A 20,801-nucleotide genomic window follows, 5' to 3' on the forward strand; every position below is an offset into this window, starting at 1 on the left:
CACACACACACACACACACACACACACACACACACACACACACACACACACACACACACTAAGGGAGACATAACCACACACATTGAAGCAGACACAGAGAAAGTCCACGCGCGCACACACACACACTTATAAAAGCACGTACATGTGTCTAATGCAAAAACATATGTTCAGCCATACGTTCAGATTAATTAACGTACAGACTCATAAACACATGGTGTATGTGTGTGTAAGTTGATTGCTCATGTGGTGTGTATTACCTGCAGTTCCCAGCGGACTGCTCACATGTACACCATCATCTACAGACGAAAAGCAGCGTGGCTTCATCAGCAGCCCACACACACTCCGCCTGAAGCTCTCTTATGATCCTGCAGTCCAACATTTTGAAGCTTTTGAAATATAAAAACAATTTCACAGAAACTTATCGTGAGAAATAAGCCAAAACTGCTTTATTTGAGATTGGATATTGTGCCTATTTCTGTCAGCTAGTGTGGTCCATATTGTCTGAGATGAAACTAAACTGCAGGGGGGCAAAGGTTGCATGTTGCTCAGAGTAACCTGACCGTGACCTCATCAGCGCGAGACAGCTGCTCCCTAGGGCCCGGTGCCCTTGTACCTTTATATACCCTGCGTGTGTGTGTGTGTGTGAGTGTGTGTGTTTGCGGGTGTGCGGTTTTCCTCTTGTCTCCTTATATTAGCTAGATCCCAGAGGTTGTTTAAAAACATTTAAAAAGCTGTTTATCCAGCCTGGATACACTTGAAATTAAGAGTGATAAATATTATAATCCCTCCCCCCTGTTTTCCTCTCTGCAGCACTCTGTATTGGACCGACTGGAACCGAGAGGCTCCGAAGATCGAGTCTGCGTCAGTGGACGGACAGAACCGCAAGGTGGTGGTGTCTGACGGCATCGGTTTGCCCAACGCTCTCACGTACGACTCTTCCTCCTCTCAGGTCTGCTGGGCCGATGCAGGTAAACACCCCCACCAAAACGGTCATAAAGTGTCTCCTGTTGAATGTGGCTTTCCCTTTGGGTGTGCATCTACAGTAGTTGACTGTAAGCAGGCGGTAAACAACTCAAATGAGATGCATATTCCAGGCTGCCACCTCATATACTGTTTTAATTTCTAATATCTGAGCTTCAAAAGACATTATCTAAGAAACCATGGATAACAGAAGGATGATCCACGTTTCGCTCTGTTCACAGGTACGAAGCGGTTAGAGTGTGTGTCCCCGGATGGTTCCAACCGGAGAGTGGTCCACCCCAGCCTCAACTACCCGTTCAGCATGGTGTACTACAGGAACCACTTCTACTACACTGACTGGAGGAGGTAGCCATCTTTATATATCTGAGTGTGTGTGTTTGTTTCTGACCAGGATGAAGCTCTGCTCACACTGTCTGTGTGTTCTCAGGGACGGAGTGATCGCAGTGAACAAAGACAGCAGTCAGATCATGGACGAGTTCCTGCCTGACCAGCGCTCTCACCTTTACGGCATCGCTATAGCAACCACCCAGTGTCTATCAGGTATTGTGAAATGCTAAACACTATCACTCTCTGTCACTTACACACTCTGATGTGTAATTGTATATAATGACACCCCCACACCCACACTGACTTGGAGGTGCAGCAGACAGTGAGCTCATTGGTTTGTGTGCAGTGTCACCACATCAGTCGACTCCCACCTGATGTCACCTTAACCCTGAAGGCTGCATCCACACACACAGTTAACCCTACACAGCTGCAGGACACACAGGAGATATGAACTTCTTTAACGATGTCTACACGGGCTGCTTAGCAGAAGAAACAATTTGAGTGAGGTGGACAACACACACTCTGTACAAGTGAAGGAAGACAGAAGAAAGAAGGCTGAAAGCACACTTGAGGTGACACATGTGTTAGAGGAGATAGAGATTCACACTTTGCTTTATCCCATGAGGTCCATGCATATCAATGTGAGGGAGGGGCTGTCCATTTCAAATACTTGTTCATCACAGGGGAAATTAGGATGCGTGGCAGTTGCTCAATTTACAAATAAAAACCCAAACCAGTGATCAACAAAAAACAAGTGGCGTATTGTAGCAAAGTATATTTACTCAAGTACGGTACTTAAGTACAATTTTGAGGTGCTTGTAATTTCGTGAGTAAAGTTAGGAATAAAAATGAAGTCAAACAATTGAGAAAGGAACCACATCAGATCAGGTTAGTTAAAGTAAACAGTGAGTGTCCTGAAGAGACAGAGGTTGGTGTTTCATCACCCTGCTCAAAGATAACAGTGATCACACAGCTGGCTCAGCCGTCCTGCACCGTGTGTGGTGACTTCACCTCCACTCAGGAACGGTGATTACACAGCTGCCTGCGACCCTCCGCCTGCATTTTGTGTTTGTGTGTGTCATGTTTGATGTGTTGATGTCTGCAGGTGGCTCCGAGTCATTTCAAAGCCTGGCGTTAAACACCTTGAAAGTACAAAGTAGCCCTCTAAGCACAGGATAATCCCTAAAGTAGCACCTTGGCAGAAGTCGTCGTCGGAGCTACACACATCTGCAGAGAGCGTCGAAATCTGCTCACGATAGATAGGGATTTGAGTTTGAGCGTCTCAAAATGGCTGTGTGTTGCTCTGAATGTCCTCTCACACTCTCTAAAGCCTCAGACTACATAACAGCCGCTCTCTTCAAAGCGTGGACGCGTGGTGTAATTGTGACCATGATGACGGCTCTTGAACACTTGCTACAGGTTAGGGAGCTGCTTGTAAGAGGCTTAAAAGCTGTTATTGTTGAACGCATGAACACACATGCTCTTGACGGAGATAATTCAGTCACCACAGGCTGTAAAGTGCAGGTCTTTGTTCGGAGCGGAGGCTGTTTGTTCTGTCATTAGGACACGGCAGCCTCTCATCCTGTCCCTGTTGGATTCACACAGGAAGAGAAAATCTGTCCTTTTACTCTTCATTTCCACAAGCTAGAAGAAAAGGAGGTGTGTCATTCCAGCAGAATGGAACTCATGAGTTAGTTTCCCTCCTTTAATGTTTGACCCGTGTGATTCAGGGAGCCACTAACGACAGAGCGGCAGCTGCAGGGTCCTCTGGTGCTAAAGTTCGGGGCCCACTCCCGACCGGAGGGTAGGACCTCCTGAAGAAGTGTCTCCAGTGTCCCTCCGAAGAAAAAGGGGATGGTGGCTGCCAGCTCGACTGTCAGCAAATTAACATCCCCTCCACTCCCCCCTGACCCCGAGCCCATTATCTCACCTTAAAGATATAACCCCCAAATAAATGTTTTGTAAATTTGTTTTATACCTCATTTTTAGTTTGTTTTTTTTACTGTATTTTTGTACGCCAGTTGTTTATCTTTCGATTAAAGCTACAGAACAATGAAACCTGATTTTTAAATGTAAGAGAGAACGTTTGTTGATGAGACGTTGATACCACTGTCATTTTCAAGTCCCATTACCATTGTTGAGTGACAGAAAAGTGTTCTTGTAATCAGATTACTGTAATCAGATTACTGTAATCAGATTGTAATGTTTCCCTCAGTCAGATCACAGCACTCATAATCTGTATTTCACACACCATGAAAAGACGTTACAATCTTTTTTTGCCAAATATTTTTACTACTACTACTACTTTTTAAATCTTTATCTTTTTATAAGATGTGATATTTATAACAATAAAATGTGATTTGGTACTTGACAGCTTTTTTGTTGTTGTTTATTGTGTGTCTTATTTCCAGCCCCGATGCTTCTTTAAATATGAAAAACCAAACGAGGAGCACAGATGCCAATCTCTAAGCTGTATTTATACATTTCCCACACAGCAACAACGTTTTCAAAATAACCTCTGGAAACAAAAGATACAAATATAACCGTTAGAATATTTCATCAGCTTCTCTGTCATTTCCACTGAGGGAGACACTGGAGATGATCACACCATTCTACCTCAGAAGGAAGAAATTAAGATGTTAGCGGAAACCTGCTAAATCAAAATCTATTCTAACGTGTCGTGTAAACTCCTCCATGCTGCAGTACAAAAAGGAAAGACAGCATGTGAAAATTTGGCATTTACTTCATATCTGATAAATTAAATACAAAACTCCAACAAAGGCTTCTCCTCTCAAAATCAAATTAAAACTCCCGTGGTTCAGCCCCTCCCTTCTTCCTCCAGCGTCCCCCCTCCTCCTCGTCGCTCTCATCTGCCGACCTTGCCCAGCCGGTGGTCTGTCTTTGGGTCGGCGATGATGGCCTGAACGGCGACGATGGCCTCGTTGATCTTCGTCTGTAGCTCCCTCAGCTCCTCGATGTGCAGCAGGCGCAGGATCTGAGCCGCTTCGTTCAGAACGGCATCTGAGAGGAAATGCATTTGAAATGAATAAACCGTGATTGTATCTTTTCCTCTTACTTCCTTTTTTGAATCCTTCTTAAAAAGCAGCACTCACCTCCAGTGTCAAAACCCAAGACGTGATTGTCTAAAGCTACTGGAATACCCTGGGAAACAGAGACACATACAAATGTTACAGATATAGTTCATTAATTGGAGGGTTTTAATTTAAGAACTTGTGAAATAGGAATCTTTAGATATGATATAAAATATTACCTCTCTATTATTGCTGGCTTTAGTGATGGCTTCTGGAGAGAGTCTCTCCTGAATCAGAATACGAATAGCCTGGCAGGAGTACATGAAAACTGGTAAGTATGACATGTGCATATTAAATAAGTATTCTTAAGTCATGAAGACAGCAAAGAGAACATGTCTAACCTTGAGCATCACCAGGTAGTCGTCATGTCGCTGTATCTTCAGGATGTTAGCCAGAGCTGTCACTCCTGCTTTGAAATCTGGTGAATCCCCTGAAAAACACAAACAACTGTCGTCTTTCACTCAGGATCAAAGGCTTCATGGAGAACAGAGAAAGAATGCGTGAAAGCAAAGTGCAACGACGCAAGGAAGTGTTTCTACTTACCGTCAAGGTTGAGGAGGGGGTCCACTGCCTTGTCGCTGTTGGTGGGGGCTGCCAGCGGCTTACAGTTCTTATACTTGTCCACTGAGGAGAGAAATAAAAACAGGGTGAGAATCTAACCAGGAATATAAAGATTTTTTTAACATTTATGTATTTCTTGGTTTTCTATTGGAGCAATTGTGATTGAAAAAAACCGCTGTACTGTAAGTCGTAATGTGAAACTTTCTCAAAAGTTATGACGTTATGATATATATCATTAATTTGTCACTATTTTGGGAGACTTGGGCATTATTTTGCTATACCAAGTCATTATGGTACTAAGTTATTGTATTTTCTACAACAAGTCATTTATTTGCAACACCAGTTCATTATATTAAGATGCTTCAAAAATAATTTAGAGAAATGTTGACATTATGTTAAGAAACAAATTCATTATTTAGATACTAAGTCATTTTCATGAGAAATGTTGACTTCAAGGATGATATGATTGTATTTCTTTGCATTACTGAAGGATATTGGGTTCCATAGATTTCAATACAATGTCTGGCAATTTGACTGTCAAATAATAACTTCACTGTGACTGATGAGCTGGCATTAGTAGAACATAGTATTCCTTTTATAATGTCTCCATCTGCTGGTCACCATCAGTATTACATAGAAGAAGTAACGACGCAACAGTGTGTCAGAGTTCAAAAAGGAGACACACACATACTGCCCTCTCACCATTGTCTCCATATTCGTATCTTACAGCCAGGCCCAGCAACCAGTCTACTGCCTCCGGCTGCTGCTCACCTCCGAACGGACAGTTCAGGTCCTGGAGGTACTGCACACAGGAAATGGCACTCCATTCATGATACAACTCACAACAATAGCTCAACACAGCAGGAGTTTTCTACATGTCAAAGTGTCTCACCTGGTGGAAGGCTTTGGGCCAGTCTGAGCTCGGGATGTTCCTCAAGTTTCCTCTCTCCTCGATCTTATAATGCCGAATCTTCTGGTCCTCCAGCCACACGATGCAGTTTCTGTACTGAGTCTCATCTGAGCAGAGGAGAGACCGTTTGCACAAATGGCTTCATGCAGTACAATAATAGTAATAGAGGCAAACTGAATACATTGATTAATCTCTACAGAGCATCACATTTACGTTTGGGCAAGCTAGCATTTTACTTTACATATTAGCATTGGTTAATTGATATTTGCAGCCCGAAAATTATTAAAAGTGTGCGTCATTTTCAAGTTGACTTTACAAAGTATGAGAGTAAACATATGCCAATAAAAAAGTAGACCCAAAGTAATACATTAAGCAAGTAAAGCCGAATAAAAGTGTGAGGTGTATAGAAGTTTCACACCGTGTCCTAATAGTCCTACAGGTATCTCAGTCAAAAAGCTACAATAAATAAAAGTTTTATGAATAGAGTCTGGCATGTCGTCTTCAGTGACAGGATCTATCTGCATACACGTTAGCCAGCTCCACGTTTAGCCCACTGACCCACATTAAACAGCTCCTTGAAATGTTTAGGCTCACCTGTGCAGTCAAATCCACCGGGGTTGTGATAGTCTAACGCTGTCAGTTTTCTCTTAAACATTTCAACGTATGTTTTTGTGTGAAAATAGCTGCTTTCTTTAGCTAATAGTTGACTAGCTTGGCTGTTTTCTCTGCTAGCTGTCAGTATGTTGCAATACGCATGCGCAGCCATACAACTTCCGGTTATAAGTATCAAAATAAGATCCTCCCTCATGCCCATCCGCACAACACGCAACAATGACCCAAGAGCTGGTTATATTACAGCAATGCCAAAAGACGTTTTCTTTTAATTATTATTTGTCGTTTAAGAGCAGATTTAATTTTGTATAAATTCCTAGACTTAACATTCCTGCAGCGGCATTTTAAACTTGTTGTAAATTGATCATAATTGTGTTAATGACACTTCAATAGTTCAACTAGTTTCCAATTTACAGAATCTCAGAGCAGTTACAATTTAATTAATTGGGCTTTCAAACTTTAAAATGTTAAACATCACTGAGGTTTTACCTGGAATTCTTACTCCAAATAGGTTTAGTTGGTATACATATACTGCCTTAAATATTATACAATTGTGATTATTTAAAAAAATACTACTGCAGTTTAATAAACAATTTGAAAAAAAAAAAAAAGATTCTTTATAGTATCCCCCAGCATGTTACACAGAAAAGGACAGACATGTTGGAAAAATGACCATTTTATTATTACACGTCACATTTTATAAAATGAAGCTAAAAAGCATCCAATGGAAAAAAATTAAGCAAAAAAACAGAATTATGTTGATGTGTGTTACATTATGTGTTGGTGTTTATGTTCAGAAGGGCCTCATGCGTGGGTTGATGGGTGGGGCTCTGTTTGGGGGGGTGATAGCTATATCCAGGTAGTCTCCAATCTGGAAGCGCTGAGACTGCAACGTCATGGAGTCGTCGGCGCCCTTCCTGCCAGATAAAGTGTTGCCGATATCTTTCAACCTGTAAGGGGGGACAGATACAGGTTTTAATATATAGTTTACAAAAAATCACCAGGGTATAAAGAAACTGTTCAGCTCCATGAGCCAAACAAATGTAGTGGAATACACACCTGTACACTTTCCCTCTGGGGTCAGGAAAGACAATGGCAAAGCTGAAATGGGTCCCTTTTTTTCTAGCGTCAGGATACACTTCCTTCACCAGGCTGGTCAGCTCCTTGAGAGTAGCATCCATCCTGAAAAGCACACAGTCTTATAATCTCAACATTGTCAAATGTTCAATTGACACATCAAAATAAAAGAGTTTGCAATCTCACCATGTGTATATCTGCAGTTCGCTGGAGGGAACATTGCCACGGGCAAATTCATCTGCTCTGTGGTGTCGGCCGCTGTTGGTGGTGAATACTCGCAGCAGAAGGGGGCAAGTCTGCAGCAAAAATAAGCATCAAATTAACAATATAAAGAGAAGTAAACAATTTAGATTTCAGCAGGCGGATATGAAAAGTTAAATTAACTAATCTAAATATTTAAAATAGAGTGATTCCTTTAAATAACCCAATGTTGTCTCACTACAACAATTGACATGAAACCCTGGATATGAACCCATTACACACACACATTAATATTGGGATAACACAGTGCATTATTAAAGATGGCCCTGAATAATATGGTATGCTCATGTGCATTGTTTGACAGTGGTGGGGTTTTGATTGTTAGCTGCCCATAGTGGTTACCAACAACAAAAGATAACAGTTTTTAATACCATTAGTTTCCATAGAAGGTGTTGAACTTGACTAATAGTCTTGATAGTATCTGAATGTTCAATTATACACAGTGTACTCATTGAACTAGCTTTGTCCACCACTAATTAATCAGTGAATATTAGAATCACCTGTGGATATCTCACTAATGCACGACTGTAATTATCGGGTGCACTACACTAACAAATTGCGTTAAAACCCACCATGACAACTGAACTGAGGTAATTTACAAATATAGCAAAGTACTCGTGTTATGACATTTGATATAGTAATATATTATTAACTTAATATAGCAGTTTCGTAGAAACCTGTATTTTGCTAGCTTCCCATAGCATGCTAGCACTTACGTTAGCACGCTAGCACTAGCACGCTGCAGATGCTAAGTTACTATTCAATCACCTTGTATTTACCGGTAGTGAAGAGACCTAAATAATATTTCACGGAGGAAAAAAATGCCTGCATATGTCCTAATTGTTTGCAGTCTTCAACGTATGCTAACCAGTCTCCAAACAGTTAGCACTTTTGGCTAGCAGCGCCAGGTAACGTTAGCTCACCATAGAGCTAATGAGCTAACGTAAACAAGCTAACGTTGTACCGGACTTAAGACTTTATATCTAGCTGTATACCTTTTCTCGGTCAATGGGCTTCTCTGGTTCCTTCTTGATTTCTTCTTGTGTGATCCTCGATTCTAGGGCCATTGTTACTTTCTGTCGATATACTAATGCACTTAGGTAACGTTAACGGATTTCTACCACCTTGCTTTGATATTTTTTCGTAGCTAGTGCAGCAACGATTGAATGGCGGTTTGGTTTCCGTTTCCGCGGTGGTACAGCTGACTCTCACCAGCGCAAAGTTACTACTGCCCTCTATTGTTTTGGAGTGAGAAGGACTGCATCATTTTGCATAAGATGATGTAATATGGTATTTTTCTTTATTATTAAATGTGATAAAGTCTGAAATCAATTGGATTTACCTGTAATCCTTCTGTAATAAAGTATTATTTAATTTAAAGCAAAATTAATTTACACAAACCATATGAAGTATCAAATCCTCATTACAAGCTATGATTTTTCAGTCAGTATATTCCGGGACACAATGGGAACAAATGTACACATTTAATAATTGTATTGTTTAGATTTTCCAAAGTAAGATGTATGCATGAGAAGTTATATTGTTTTGGCTTTCTTGCAGCATCTTCCCGCTCAAAAAGAAATTCCCCTGTAAGGGATTCTTCCCTTCTTCATATTACAGGTCTGCCTAAGAAATCCTCTCCAAATTCGACCCTGCAAATAGTTTTCTGTTCAAGAGAAAATAATCTGTAAATTGCACAAATCATTAGGATGTCTGGCAGACATTAATTCAGAAAGTGTCCAAGTCCACCAACAGAACTGAACAGTCACATGCTGCTCCCCCTCACTCATTTGTGTGTGTGTGTGTGTGTGTGTGTGTGTGTGTGTGTGTGTGTGTGTGTGTGTGTGTGTGTGTGTGTGTGTGTGTGTGTGTGTGTGTGTGTGTGTGTGTGTGTGTGTGTGTGTGTGTGTGTGTGTGTGTGTGTGTGACTTTCTTGGAAACACATGTGAGTGTAGTACAGTGTGTGTATCCTGACACTGGCCCCCTCTGTTCTCCTCTTGGCCAGGCTAATCAGGATCTACTCTAACAATCAGCTCTCCTTTTCATCCTTCACTTTGTGTGAGCCGCTGCAAACAATCCTCCATCCTCTCTCCCTCTGTTTCTCTCTTTAGCTCTGTCCTGGCTGAGAGATCAGACAGTGTGTCTTTGAGTCCGGTCTTGCCACTAATATCCATTCATTGATATGCATCAGGACTAAGTGTTATTCTGATAATGACTCCATTAGAATCACTGACGCCCTCTCTGTCTCAACCTTAGCCGTGTTTGTTTACATTGTCCAATACTCAGCCGACTTTATTAATGAAAACTAATATTAACTGTGGTCTTCTTGTGACTGTTCTTCTACTTTGTGTCTTTTTGAAGCCATTACTTAAAATCTTTGAAGGTACATTTATATCTCTTTGTAGTTGAGTTGTGTCCATTTGTGACTTTTCGTAACACTTAGTGTCTGTGGTCATCTGTTTCGCCTAGTGTCTCTTTGTCGCCATTTTAGAGTTTTATTGTAATCATTTTGTCACTGTGGTCAGTTTGTGTCTCTTTGTAGTCGTTTTGTATCTTCCTGTAATCATTTTGTGCTTATTTTAAATATCTTTTTAGTTGATTCATGTTTCTGTTCTCGTGTTGTGCATCTGTGTAGTCATTTTGTTTCTCTTTGCAGTATAGATTTGATCGCTTTGTAGTCATTTTATATTTTTTTGTGGTTACTTTATGTCTCTTCCTGGTTGACGTGTCTCATTGAGCCATATTGAAGGTGAAGGCCACGACGGCCCCTGACCTCCCTTAAAGTCTTCATTTGGATTTGTGAGAAAGCACAATGTAATCGGAGGGAGTTTGCGTTCCTCCCACACTTCAACAAACAGTGGAGAAATGTCATCAGCCACAGTCATTAGCAGCACACAGAGCGCACTGTCCTGCAGCCTGTCGCTGCCAAGTCCTGGTTGGACTCTGAAAAGTCAGTTTAACGCTACCTGTGTCCTGCCGTCACAAAGGGATCTCACACACACACCTACCTTAAACTCCAATACGATTGTGTCCTTTCAACCCTACAGTACGTTTCCTCTTTTATCTCAGAACCAGGGCATCTCAACTCTGCTTCTTTGATTGTGCCTACTATCTTCATGTTCCACTAACATTTAGCTGCTCTCATCATTCGCTGAATATCTCAAAAACAATCCCACCATCCGTTCACAGTGACAAACCCAGTATAGTAAAAGTTGTCTATAATCAGTGACATTGAAATAAATTCGAAATCCCACATGTTTGCGTTGCTGCTCCAAAACATTGGAACACAAAAACATTCCAACTGCAAGGGTTTATTTTGAAAGTCTCACGGGAAGTCTCCTCATACTGTTCTGGCAGACTTGGATGTTTATCTTTTATTCCCCACAAAGGAAGGCGGAGCTGCAGGTTAGTGTTTTCTCAATATTTGAGACTCAGTACATTCAATTGGAATTCATTTCCATGACGTGAGAGTGATCTGATTGTTTTTTTCTTTGTAAGAAAAGGACAATGTGGAACATATTCATGCAAACAACCTGACTCTGCAGACACAAGGTGAGAAAACAACTCTTTCTTTTTGGTTGACTTTTATTATCATCCTCAATTATTCATATATACTGTATGTGTCTTGGAGAGTGTTTAACAAATGGAAACTCTTCATGAATATTCCATGGTATCCATACAATAGTCACTGAATCAAAGGTTGTATGTGAATGGTGATGCTCAGTGTAGTAGTGTGGGTCAGTACAGTGTGTTCAGTGTGTTTTCTCATGGAATGGGCTCGGTACAGTCCACAGTGGGCAGAGCGGTTCATCAGTTCACATGCAGTCTGGCACCGGGCCTTCTCTCTTCCTCCTCTCACTCTCATTCCTTCACATCCTCTTCTTCTTTCAAACTTCTCTTTTGTTTCATTGCCTGTCTCTGCAGCTTTTATCTCTTGCCGCTGCCAGCCTTCTCAATTCCCCTCAGTGCTGTCAGATGTGTAGTTCAAAGAAACCAGCCGAACCTGGTACATAAATCCCCTGACTTTATTCTGACAAGTCATAATTGTGTAATCATTCTATTTTCTCCCCACAGGATGTCTTGGCCAATTCTCTACGCTCAGTTAGTTGGAGCTAACCGCCACTCCACCAGCCTGGGCAAAGTCTGGCTCTCGGTGCTCTTTATTTTCCGAGTCATGGTGCTGGTTGTTGCCGCTGAGAGCGTCTGGGGGGACGAGCAGTCTGACTTCACCTGCAACACACTACAGGTAGTAATAATAATAATAATAATAATAATAATAATAATAATAATAATAATAATAATAATAATAATAGCAGTAAATGAACTTAACTGGTCTGTGTTGTTGAAACAATCTGTGTCTGTCTGTGTTGCAGCCCGGCTGTGAAAACGTCTGCTATGATCAGTTCTTCCCTGTTTCCCACATCCGTCTTTGGTGTCTTCAGCTCCTCTTTGTCTCCACACCACCGCTCCTGGTCACAATGTATGTGGCCTATCGGAACCAAAGCGATAGGAAGAGGCTCCTAGAGGTGTGTGTACTGTTGGATTTGTCTGCTGTTATTGCAGGAGACAACCATCCTGTTCAGCCCATGTCTCATCTGTCCTGACATGGGTCATCTTGTCTTATCTTGTTCCTTTTGAATTTTCATGCTTAATGAAAGCAAGTTTTTTCTTTTCTTCTTATCTTGTCATGTGCTTTATCGTATAATCTTTTAACTTTTGTTTGCCATTTCCTGCTTTATTTTGTCATGTTATGCTTCCTCTACCCATGTTATACTGTGTTCTTGTCATGGCATGCTTTATTTGGTCATGTATTAGGTAGTTGGGTCTTAGTTGTATCTTTTCATCACGTTATGTTACATCTTGTGTTACAGGGTTCAGGTAGATCTAGTTTCCTCAGCAACAAATGCCAAGAGGAAGATTTGAACACTCTAAAGAGACGGAGACTCCCAATAGCTGGCGCCCTCTGGTGGACGTACGCCTTCAGCCTGTTGTTCAGGCTGCTGTTTGAAGGAGGCTTCATGTATGCTCTGCAATTTTCTGTGTGCCATATTACTGGTTTTGGTATAATCGCACCAGTTTGCATCTTTGTCTCTCCAGGTATGCTCTATACGTAGTGTATGATGGTTTCCATATGCCTCGACTGGTTCAGTGTGACCAATGGCCGTGTCCTAACCTGGTGGACTGCTTCATCTCACGCCCCACGGAGAAAACCATCTTCACCGTTTTCATGGCCACCATTTCCTCTATCTGCATGGTCCTCAACATGGCTGAACTGTCATATCTTGTTGCCAAGGCTGTCACTAGGTAGAGGCATTAATCAGTCAGGTGATTCATTAAAGTCTGAAGTGCTGCTCTTGCTCTTTTGCATATCATGAATTTATTTGTTGTTTACAAATGTCATGTTATTATATGTTTAATGTCAGGGACTACGGATGGGAATGAGCTCAAAGCTAAAATCCGGCATATTTACACTTGAAGCATTATTTGTCTAAAGTGTTCATTAATGTGCATTGTCCCTATTCAAATAAACGATGAAATGAAATGAAGTCCTGCATCCTTTCTCTTGGTCATCAAAGGGAGTCTTTAAATGCTTGAAAACGTCTTCTTTTTCAGGAGTCTCTGTGGTCAGAAGGAGAGAAAAAGAAGATCCAGCAGAGAGAAGATGCATAATAAGACAACTCAGAAACTAGTCTCAGTCTGAAGAAGCAGCAACAAGGTGGACAATACATGAAGAAGAAAGAATTCCAAAGACTTTCAAGCTGAATGATTACAAGTCATATGAATGGTCAAGAACATTTTTAAATGCAACTCAAAAAGTGAACATTTTCTATGATACTTAGTTCAAGGGGTGGAGAGAATGGAAACTGTATTTTTTACATTATATTGACAAGATTGTATGTTAAAACTTTAATTCACTGAATGCACTTGCGGTTTCCTACTTTTGTAGCACAAATAAAGTTTCATCTTATCTTAACTATGTGTCAGTCTAACTGTTTGATTAAATCACTGCATGATAATAAGGATGCTCCTGTCTGGGAAACTGACTACCTATGGATTGACTTTGTTGCAAATTATTTAGTGGTACAGTTTCAAACAAATCACACAGAATATAGACAAATGCAGTCAAAACCATTAACATGCATTTAACCATGTGACTCATCAATTTAAAAAAAAACAATGTAACAGGACACAACCTGTACTGTATTCTCATTTATATCAGATGCATGGAGTGGTCTACTGTTTTGACCTGTGTTGACCTCTGCTGGTGGCCCACGGTGACTGCACCACCTGAGCGTCACTGACACACAACAGGAACTGACGTCACCTCCTAACTAACCATGGTGAGACTACAAAAACCTTACCGGTTTATACAGATGCACAATGATGACTTTGTTACGTGCTAACTGCTATGCGTATGTATATATTATTTTTTTCCGAATAATTTTTACTCATTACTCTCATTGTTGCATATTTCAATCTCAATCTTGGTCAGATAAGAGTATGGGATAATTCAGATATTCTTACTACTGCAACTACTTCAGTGCAGTGAGGGTAAGTAACTAATATGCTGCATTATAGAGCACACATAATTATCACTTTTACTTTTGGCACTTTATGTACATTTTGATGTTCTTTTTTATTCTTCACTTTTACTCATAATAGAGTATCTTTGCACTTTAGTACTTCCACCTAAAGTTTTCCTACACTGCATTCATATAATTAGTTTTAAACGCTGTAGTTTTATATGAGGCTTGCCAGGGTTGTGATGGAGTGCGTCTTCTTTCCCATACACACGCGCACGCAAAAAAGCACGCACCTCCCCCATCACCCCCCTCGTGCGCCCCATGCACGGGGACACCAATGTGTGACAGTAGCGGATGGCCCTGGCCACGCGGGACGCAGCCGCTCCGCTTCGCCTTCGCTAGACTGGCCTCGCGTCTTTTTTTACTCCCTCTCTCACCCTCCCTCTCTCCCTCTGTAACTCGCTCTCTCTCTCTGTCTCTCTCTCTTTCTCTCTCTCTCTCTAATCTCACCTACTCCTCGTTTAGCCCGCGGGTGGGAGTAAAAACAGAAGAAGAAGAAGAAGAAGAAAAAGAAGAAGAAGAGGGAAGGCGCTGCGGGAGGATCCGTGTTTCAGAGGAGAGCGGTAAGCAGGTGGAGGCCGCTGCAGTGATGGTGTTGGGGAGTGGGAGGGAAGAGGAGGGATTATCACCCTTCCACCTGCTGGATTAGGAGCACCTCTCATGCTGCGGTCACTTCCCTGTGGGAAAGACGGCAGACAGGAAGCCACTAATATTTCCGAGAATCATTTTTTTACATAGAAACTCGGACATCTTTTAAGTATTGAGATTTTGTGTTTTCGATGATAATCCCAATTATTAGTAGCACACCAAACTGGGTCCTGGATATTAAATTAGGATGTGTTAGACACTGTCAATTAGCCTTTGAGTTTAAGTGTTCATCTTGTTTGGTCATTTTGGACCAAGCTAGACCATCAAAGTTGTTAACCAAGAATTGGTGTAGTACAAAATATGTAATCTTGATATTTTCTATGTAATTACTCAAAACCAGTGTTCCTAAAGGGTGATTTATGATTCTTCTTGCAAATAATGTCCATCATAACGCATTGCAGCTCTTAAGCACCCTGCTGTTTTCTCAGTTGATGTTACTTTCTCTGGGATAAAAACCTCACATTTGGACACCCTGATTGACTCTTGCTCCTCGTAGATCGTTATCATTTAAAGAGCTGTTGATGTGCTTCTTTAAACTGTATTGTACTTTTACACGCATTAAGCATCTCTATTTATTTGTGATATTGCACACATTTTAAACACATTTACGCTCCTTTAAGCTTATTTATTTTTCTTACGTCACCTCTACGCACCTTATACAGCTTAATGAATTGTTATCAAATATTGTACTTTTTTATACACTAAATGCACTTTTACACGTGTTCTTTCTGTTAATTCCTCAGCACTTGTTGACCCTTAGTCATTATCAAGCTCTTGCATCATTTCCTTGTGTAAACCAGCTACATAAGTTAAAACACCTAATTTATAATGTTTATGGATGTGCATCTAACCAACATCAGGCTATATGATTACAACGTAATAGTGTTTCATGTGAGCATTGCCTCTGTCCTCATATCTTAAAAAGGTTTTCGGGGTGCAAGCGGCAAGCCAAGAGTTAACTGTTTGGGCTGTTTTAGCACAAAGACCTCTGATCCATCAAAAGCACACGGCAGCCAGGACAATGTCCATCTGGCAGCTTCTCTATTGTCTGTCTTGACAGATGGTATTTCATCAGGTCAACACATCATGTACATGTTCAAATGCCACTGTTAGATTGGCGTTTACATCAGTCCACTCATAGACTGAGCATTGAGCAGCTTTAGGGTGTGGTAAAGTCAGACTTTTTCTGGACTTAAGCAGAGATATATCAAATACTTTTATTGTATTAAAGGGGCAATATTACAGAACGCAACTTCATTTGACTATTTGATTTCCTTTTGTTGCTTTTTCCGACCTCTGATCTACTTATTGTGAGTGTAAATAAGAGAGAAGTCTTGGGATTACCTTAAATATGATATGTTATATAGGTTACAAATAGCTTCAGATAGGTGTGGTACTGTACATTTGAGTGTGTGTGTTTGCACGTGTGTATATATCCGTCAATCCCAGGCAAACATTTGCCCTCCTCAGCATTCCTGGGCTGTGATGAGTCCAGCATTCATCCGGGACAACCTGTTATCCACTCATTCACTTCCCACAGATGGCCGGCCATTGTCCACTAGCCAGCCTGCTCTGCGACACACACATACACAAATAGATGCACATCTGTAAGCAATTTAACATTTGGATAAAGTAAGAAAGGCGTGCACAAACCAAGTTCCCTTACATGCATAAATACACACACATAGGATGACATACAGTTGAACCAAGGCTCCCTATATTATTTGCATTAGTGCCCGTATAAACTTTAGGTCCTGCTGCATTTTGATGTTTGTGGTGTAGCCAGAAGATATATTGGTCGTTCTTTACTGTCTGATAAGCAACCAGAGAGTTTAGAGATGACTTCTATGTTTCACACGTTTCAAAGATAGTTTCAGCTAGCTCATTGTCAGGCCATAGCCGATGAGTCCTGAGGTTGCATGTTAAGCCAATGTGTTACGCCTCTTCTGCTCCAAACACAGACTGTTGCAACCAATGCTTGCTCAAACCTGATGAACCAGAACCTTTCAGAAACCAACATTCAATTCAACTCTCAATTCATATGTAGGCATCTGTTTATAGAGATGATTCTTGAAGCAGTCAGACAGTCACTAAACATGAACAGTAAACATACAGTTTGGTTGTATCCTACAATAAGTGACTCCATACAGATGAAAATAATTGTTGATATTTATTCTATGTGTGTGACATTTTATCCATGTTTGAAAATGACATATAATGTTGACCAGAGCATGTTCTTTCTCTCCTTTCCAGATCAAGATAGTTTTTCTTCTGATATCTGGTCGATGGATTTATCACTGACAATAAAACAATATTTTAGTAAGTCTGCCTTCCCCTGAGGAATCCCAATATGGTGCCGTGATTGGGTTTCCAGCAACCAAATTGTATATTCCACAGCTGAAAATAATAATGAACAAATGCAATATTTATGTTTGTTTGAGAGATATTTGCTCAAAACTGCCCAGTTGTTTCAAATGACTGCCTTTTGTCTTAACACTAAAAGTTCAAACTCTTGTTTCCCATCCAGGCTAGAGATCGAGTGAAGCATGGGGGACTGGAGCTTTCTGGGGCGGCTGCTGGAGAATGCTCAAGAACACTCCACTGTGATTGGAAAGGTGTCTGATTGACTTTTGATGAACTAGATAAATATGAAACGATCACATTAACTGCGGTGTTTTTTAATCCCTCCATCCTTCCTCCCCAGGTTTGGCTTACCGTCCTCTTCATCTTCCGCATCTTGGTTCTGGGCGCAGCAGCCGAAGAGGTTTGGGGCGACGAGCAGTCGGACTTTACTTGTAACACGCAGCAGCCCGGTTGCGAGAACGTCTGCTACGACGAGGCCTTCCCCATCTCCCACATCCGCTTCTGGGTGCTGCAGATCATCTTTGTCTCCACGCCCACGCTCATATACCTGGGCCATGTGCTGCACATAGTCCGCATGGAGGAGAAGAGGAGGGAGAGGGAGGAGGAGCTCAGAAAGGCCGGGCGGCACCAGGAGGACAACGACCCGCTCTTTCACAATGGAGTCGGTAACGGAGGAGGAGGTGGTGGTGGGAAGAAGGAGAAGCCGCCTATTCGTGACGAGCACGGAAAGATCCGTATCCGCGGGGCGTTACTGAGGACCTACATCTTCAACATCATCTTCAAGACTCTGTTTGAGGTGGGCTTCATCCTGGGACAGTACTTCCTCTATGGCTTCCACCTGAGGCCGCTCTATAAATGTGGCCGCTGGCCCTGCCCCAATACGGTGGACTGCTTCATCTCCAGGTTAGACAATAGGAGTTTATGTTTGAGTGTTCAATGTAATGCAACACCACATTTTGTACTCCACGGAAATCATATGACTTTGTACACAAGCCTATATTCCTGGTGGAATACCTTGTAACACAAATACGATTCTTTCGGAAATAAACATTAAAAACTAAATTACTTGGAGAGCGCAGACCAGGCCAATTCCATGGGACCAACATATCCCAGTTATCAGCCTAAGTTCTTGCTCGGCCTCTCCTACACACTTCCACATAATCCATGAGAATTGAGCTAGTCATTTTTCATGTCATGTGAAAAAAAAAAGTTTTTCTTTTTATACATTTGTGAATGAAATCTGATCTTGTCTGTCTGTTTTCGCAGGCCCACTGAAAAGACAATCTTCATCATCTTCATGCTGGTGGTTGCCTGCGTGTCTCTGCTCCTCAACCTGTTGGAGATATACCACCTGGGCTGGAAGAAGGTCAAGCAGGGGGTCAGCAGTGAGTCCATCCCGTACTCCTGCATGAACGTGATAGGGGGTGGAGCAGCGGAGGGCGGAGCCTACTGTCCAGCTGAAGCCTCCCCTGCAGTGATGTCTGTGCCCGCAGCACTAAAGATGGACGAGTTCCACCCAGACGACTTCCTGTTGGAGGCCCTGCCCACTTCCTTTTACGGCGAGAGGGGGAGTGTCGGGGACCGCAGTCAGCTGAAGGAGATGGATCAGAACTGGAGCAACATGGCGCTGGAGCTCCACAATCAGGAAGGACAAAACTCCTCCTCCTGCCCCCCTCCTCTGCCCTCTTCTCCCACCACCTCCTCCTCCTCTCCTCACGGGGAGAGCACCCCACCCCTCCCAGATGGGGAGGAACACTCTGAGTTTCCTACACTTCCTCGTCACACCCCTCTCTCCCCCCTTGCACCGGAGGAGGTGGTGGATGAAGAAACTACATCGCCTCGAATGGGCCTACATGACGACTTCACCGTGGTAACCAGGGTGGAGATGCACCCGCCTCCTGCTTCTCCCGCGCCGAACATCCGGAAGCCGAGTCGGGCCTTCAGGAGCGGCGGCATCCGAGCTCGTCCCGACGACTTGGCAGTGTAGCTAACACACACACACACACACACACACACACACACACACACACACACACACACACACACACACACACACACACACACACACACACACACACACACATTTACACACATTTACACAACCATGCAGACATGATGTGTACATGTAGAAAACACATAGAAAGCATGCCCTCCAGCTACCGACATGCCAGCATGAAGAAAACACTATTCATTTGGAGGGGGCTGCTCTCTTTAATCTCAGAATTATAAGGTAGAAGTAGAGATAGAAATAGTTTGGCCTGACCAGGCAAACATCATAGTTGATACGTGCAATTAAAATAGATGTTCAATAAACAAGCCCAATCAATAACTGCAGGCAAGGAAGGCAATTCCAAACTAAAAAGAGAACTTACAAAAAAGTAGCCAAAATAAAAGCGCTAGCTAGTAGTATCGATCTTCTTCCTGAATAAGCATATTTATTTGTATTAATCCTTGAAACATACCATCAGCATTTCCTTAGCAAACTCACTTTCACACACAGCAATATATATATATAATATAATATACTATATATATATATATATATATATAGTCAGCACAGACACAAGTAAGAAGAGGTTATAGTGATGATGATGACGATGATGATGACGACAATGATGATGATTCTGGTTGGACTAACTTATACATTGGGGGCGTGGAGGCAGCGTTACTATATTCCTTTATTTTCATTTATCTTTTTTTTATTTTCTGTGAGACATCGGAGGAGAGGTTTCTTTATTTTCATTTCTTACCGTGACGTGATGATGGAGCCGAACAGTCCGTGCGTCGTGTCCGTACGAGTGTGCCGCGCTCACACAGCCTGGAGTTTCAATGAAGAGAGGGACTCACCGAGGTCCCACCCTGAGACAGAGTCCTTAGGTTCACAGGCTGTGTGTGTGTGTGTGTGTGTGTGTGTGTGTGTGTGTGTGTGTGTGTGTGTGTGTGTGTGTGTGTGTGTGTGTGTGTGTGTGTGTGTGTGTGTGTGTGTGTACCTTTAATTATGTTTCAGTGTTTTCAAAGATTACATCTCTGCAGTTTCATCAGGATAAACTATATACATATGTAAATATATTCAAAGTATTGATAGGCACCAAAGATGTTTTAGAGAAACTAGCTACATTTGAAAAAGGTAGTTTCTGCTCAAGCTGCAATTTATAGCGACTTTTACCTAGAAGATCAAAAGTGCTTTAGCGTTTTCTGACATTGGCCCCACAGGTCACTTTATGCAAAAATCCAATGTTAGAAGACTTGAGGTCTTTTTTTTATATTACACGATGGAGCGCCTTAACTATGTCTACAGCGATTTGAAGCTCTGCAGCTTGAACAAATCACTTCCCCTTCTTTGGGATGCTTGTGTTTGCAGTGTGTTACAGAACTGTCGAGTGC

General features: G+C 41.9%; 5 protein-coding genes across 7 annotated transcripts in view; 3 read left to right on the plus strand and 2 right to left on the minus strand.

Annotated features, from left to right (window-relative positions):
- nid2a (nidogen 2a (osteonidogen)) overlaps positions 1 to 3,679 on the plus strand; it is a 33,655-nt gene extending 29,976 nt beyond the window's left edge. Inside the window, exons 23-26 of the mRNA XM_010790158.1 lie at positions 810 to 968; positions 1,203 to 1,326; positions 1,409 to 1,521; positions 3,039 to 3,679. Of these exons, the coding sequence (XP_010788460.1) occupies positions 810 to 968; positions 1,203 to 1,326; positions 1,409 to 1,521; positions 3,039 to 3,049 (407 nt within the window). The 3' untranslated portion in view covers positions 3,050 to 3,679. The remainder of the gene's footprint in view (positions 1 to 809; positions 969 to 1,202; positions 1,327 to 1,408; positions 1,522 to 3,038) is intronic.
- Positions 3,302 to 6,631, minus strand: rtraf (RNA transcription, translation and transport factor). Its single transcript, XM_010789974.1, has 8 exons — positions 6,466 to 6,631; positions 5,854 to 5,978; positions 5,664 to 5,763; positions 4,944 to 5,024; positions 4,742 to 4,830; positions 4,580 to 4,648; positions 4,422 to 4,470; positions 3,302 to 4,329 (listed from the first exon to the last, which is right to left on the minus strand). Exons 1-8 carry the CDS (start codon positions 6,524 to 6,526, stop codon positions 4,175 to 4,177), a joined length of 729 nt encoding a protein of 242 aa, XP_010788276.1. The 5' UTR covers positions 6,527 to 6,631; the 3' UTR covers positions 3,302 to 4,174.
- A 510-nt stretch (positions 6,632 to 7,141) lies between these two features.
- sap18 (Sin3A-associated protein) lies at positions 7,142 to 9,055 on the minus strand. The gene is made up of 4 exons (XM_010790004.1): positions 8,817 to 9,055; positions 7,747 to 7,856; positions 7,543 to 7,665; positions 7,142 to 7,433 (listed from the first exon to the last, which is right to left on the minus strand). Exons 1-4 carry the CDS (start codon positions 8,886 to 8,888, stop codon positions 7,277 to 7,279), a joined length of 462 nt encoding a protein of 153 aa, XP_010788306.1. The 5' UTR covers positions 8,889 to 9,055; the 3' UTR covers positions 7,142 to 7,276.
- Positions 9,056 to 11,112: 2,057 nt separating this feature from the next.
- LOC104961680 (gap junction beta-6 protein-like) lies at positions 11,113 to 13,766 on the plus strand. Of its 3 annotated transcripts, none has more exons than XM_010790021.1 (7): positions 11,113 to 11,226; positions 11,320 to 11,373; positions 11,896 to 12,067; positions 12,195 to 12,347; positions 12,693 to 12,841; positions 12,919 to 13,125; positions 13,435 to 13,766. In XM_010790021.1, the coding sequence occupies exons 3-7, from the start codon at positions 11,897 to 11,899 to the stop codon at positions 13,520 to 13,522; spliced, it is 768 nt and encodes a 255-aa protein (XP_010788323.1). In that variant the 5' UTR covers positions 11,113 to 11,226; positions 11,320 to 11,373; position 11,896; the 3' UTR covers positions 13,523 to 13,766. The 3 variants fall into 3 exon arrangements, with proteins under 3 accessions (XP_010788323.1, XP_010788317.1, XP_010788329.1); XM_010790015.1 differs by having other exon boundaries at positions 11,325 to 11,373; XM_010790027.1 differs by lacking the exon at positions 11,113 to 11,226 and having other exon boundaries at positions 11,273 to 11,373; positions 12,919 to 13,146; positions 13,435 to 13,521.
- Positions 13,767 to 17,314: 3,548 nt separating this feature from the next.
- On the plus strand, positions 17,315 to 19,404 carry LOC104961821 (gap junction alpha-3 protein). The gene is made up of 4 exons (XM_010790169.1): positions 17,315 to 17,372; positions 17,581 to 17,668; positions 17,758 to 18,320; positions 18,684 to 19,404. Exons 2-4 carry the CDS (start codon positions 17,600 to 17,602, stop codon positions 19,402 to 19,404), a joined length of 1,353 nt encoding a protein of 450 aa, XP_010788471.1. The 5' UTR covers positions 17,315 to 17,372; positions 17,581 to 17,599.
- Positions 19,405 to 20,801: the final 1,397 nt, after the last annotated feature.

This window comes from Notothenia coriiceps, unplaced genomic scaffold, assembly GCF_000735185.1.
Source record: "Notothenia coriiceps isolate Sejong01 unplaced genomic scaffold, NC01 NC01_scaffold00001466, whole genome shotgun sequence".
NCBI lineage: Eukaryota > Metazoa > Chordata > Actinopteri > Perciformes > Nototheniidae > Notothenia > Notothenia coriiceps.

Bases quoted from the DNA above. Each gene is read 5' to 3' on its own strand.
- LOC104961680 (XM_010790021.1), top strand. From the start codon at position 11,897: ATGTCTTGGCCAATTCTCTACGCTCAGTTAGTTGGAGCTAACCGCCAC. The intron at 12,068-12,194 runs GTAGTAATAATA...TCTGTGTTGCAG, and splicing joins TCACCTGCAACACACTACAG to CCCGGCTGTGAAAACGTCTG. The intron at 13,126-13,434 runs GTAGAGGCATTA...CTTCTTTTTCAG, and splicing joins GTTGCCAAGGCTGTCACTAG to GAGTCTCTGTGGTCAGAAGG.
- sap18 (XM_010790004.1), bottom strand. From the start codon at position 8,888: ATGGCCCTAGAATCGAGGATCACACAAGAAGAAATCAAGAAGGAACCA. The intron at 7,857-8,816 runs GTATACAGCTAG...TTTTTGCTGCAG, and splicing joins AGCCCATTGACCGAGAAAAG to ACTTGCCCCCTTCTGCTGCG. The intron at 7,666-7,746 runs GTGAGATTGCAA...TGTGCTTTTCAG, and splicing joins GAACTGCAGATATACACATG to GATGGATGCTACTCTCAAGG.
- LOC104961821 (XM_010790169.1), top strand. From the start codon at position 17,600: ATGGGGGACTGGAGCTTTCTGGGGCGGCTGCTGGAGAATGCTCAAGAA. The intron at 17,669-17,757 runs GTGTCTGATTGA...CTTCCTCCCCAG, and splicing joins ACTCCACTGTGATTGGAAAG to GTTTGGCTTACCGTCCTCTT. The intron at 18,321-18,683 runs GTTAGACAATAG...CTGTTTTCGCAG, and splicing joins GTGGACTGCTTCATCTCCAG to GCCCACTGAAAAGACAATCT.
- rtraf (XM_010789974.1), bottom strand. From the start codon at position 6,526: ATGTTTAAGAGAAAACTGACAGCGTTAGACTATCACAACCCCGGTGGA. The intron at 5,979-6,465 runs GTGAGCCTAAAC...TCCTCTGCTCAG, and splicing joins CGGTGGATTTGACTGCACAG to ATGAGACTCAGTACAGAAAC. The intron at 4,471-4,579 runs GTAATATTTTAT...TCTGTTTCCCAG, and splicing joins AAGCCAGCAATAATAGAGAG to GGTATTCCAGTAGCTTTAGA.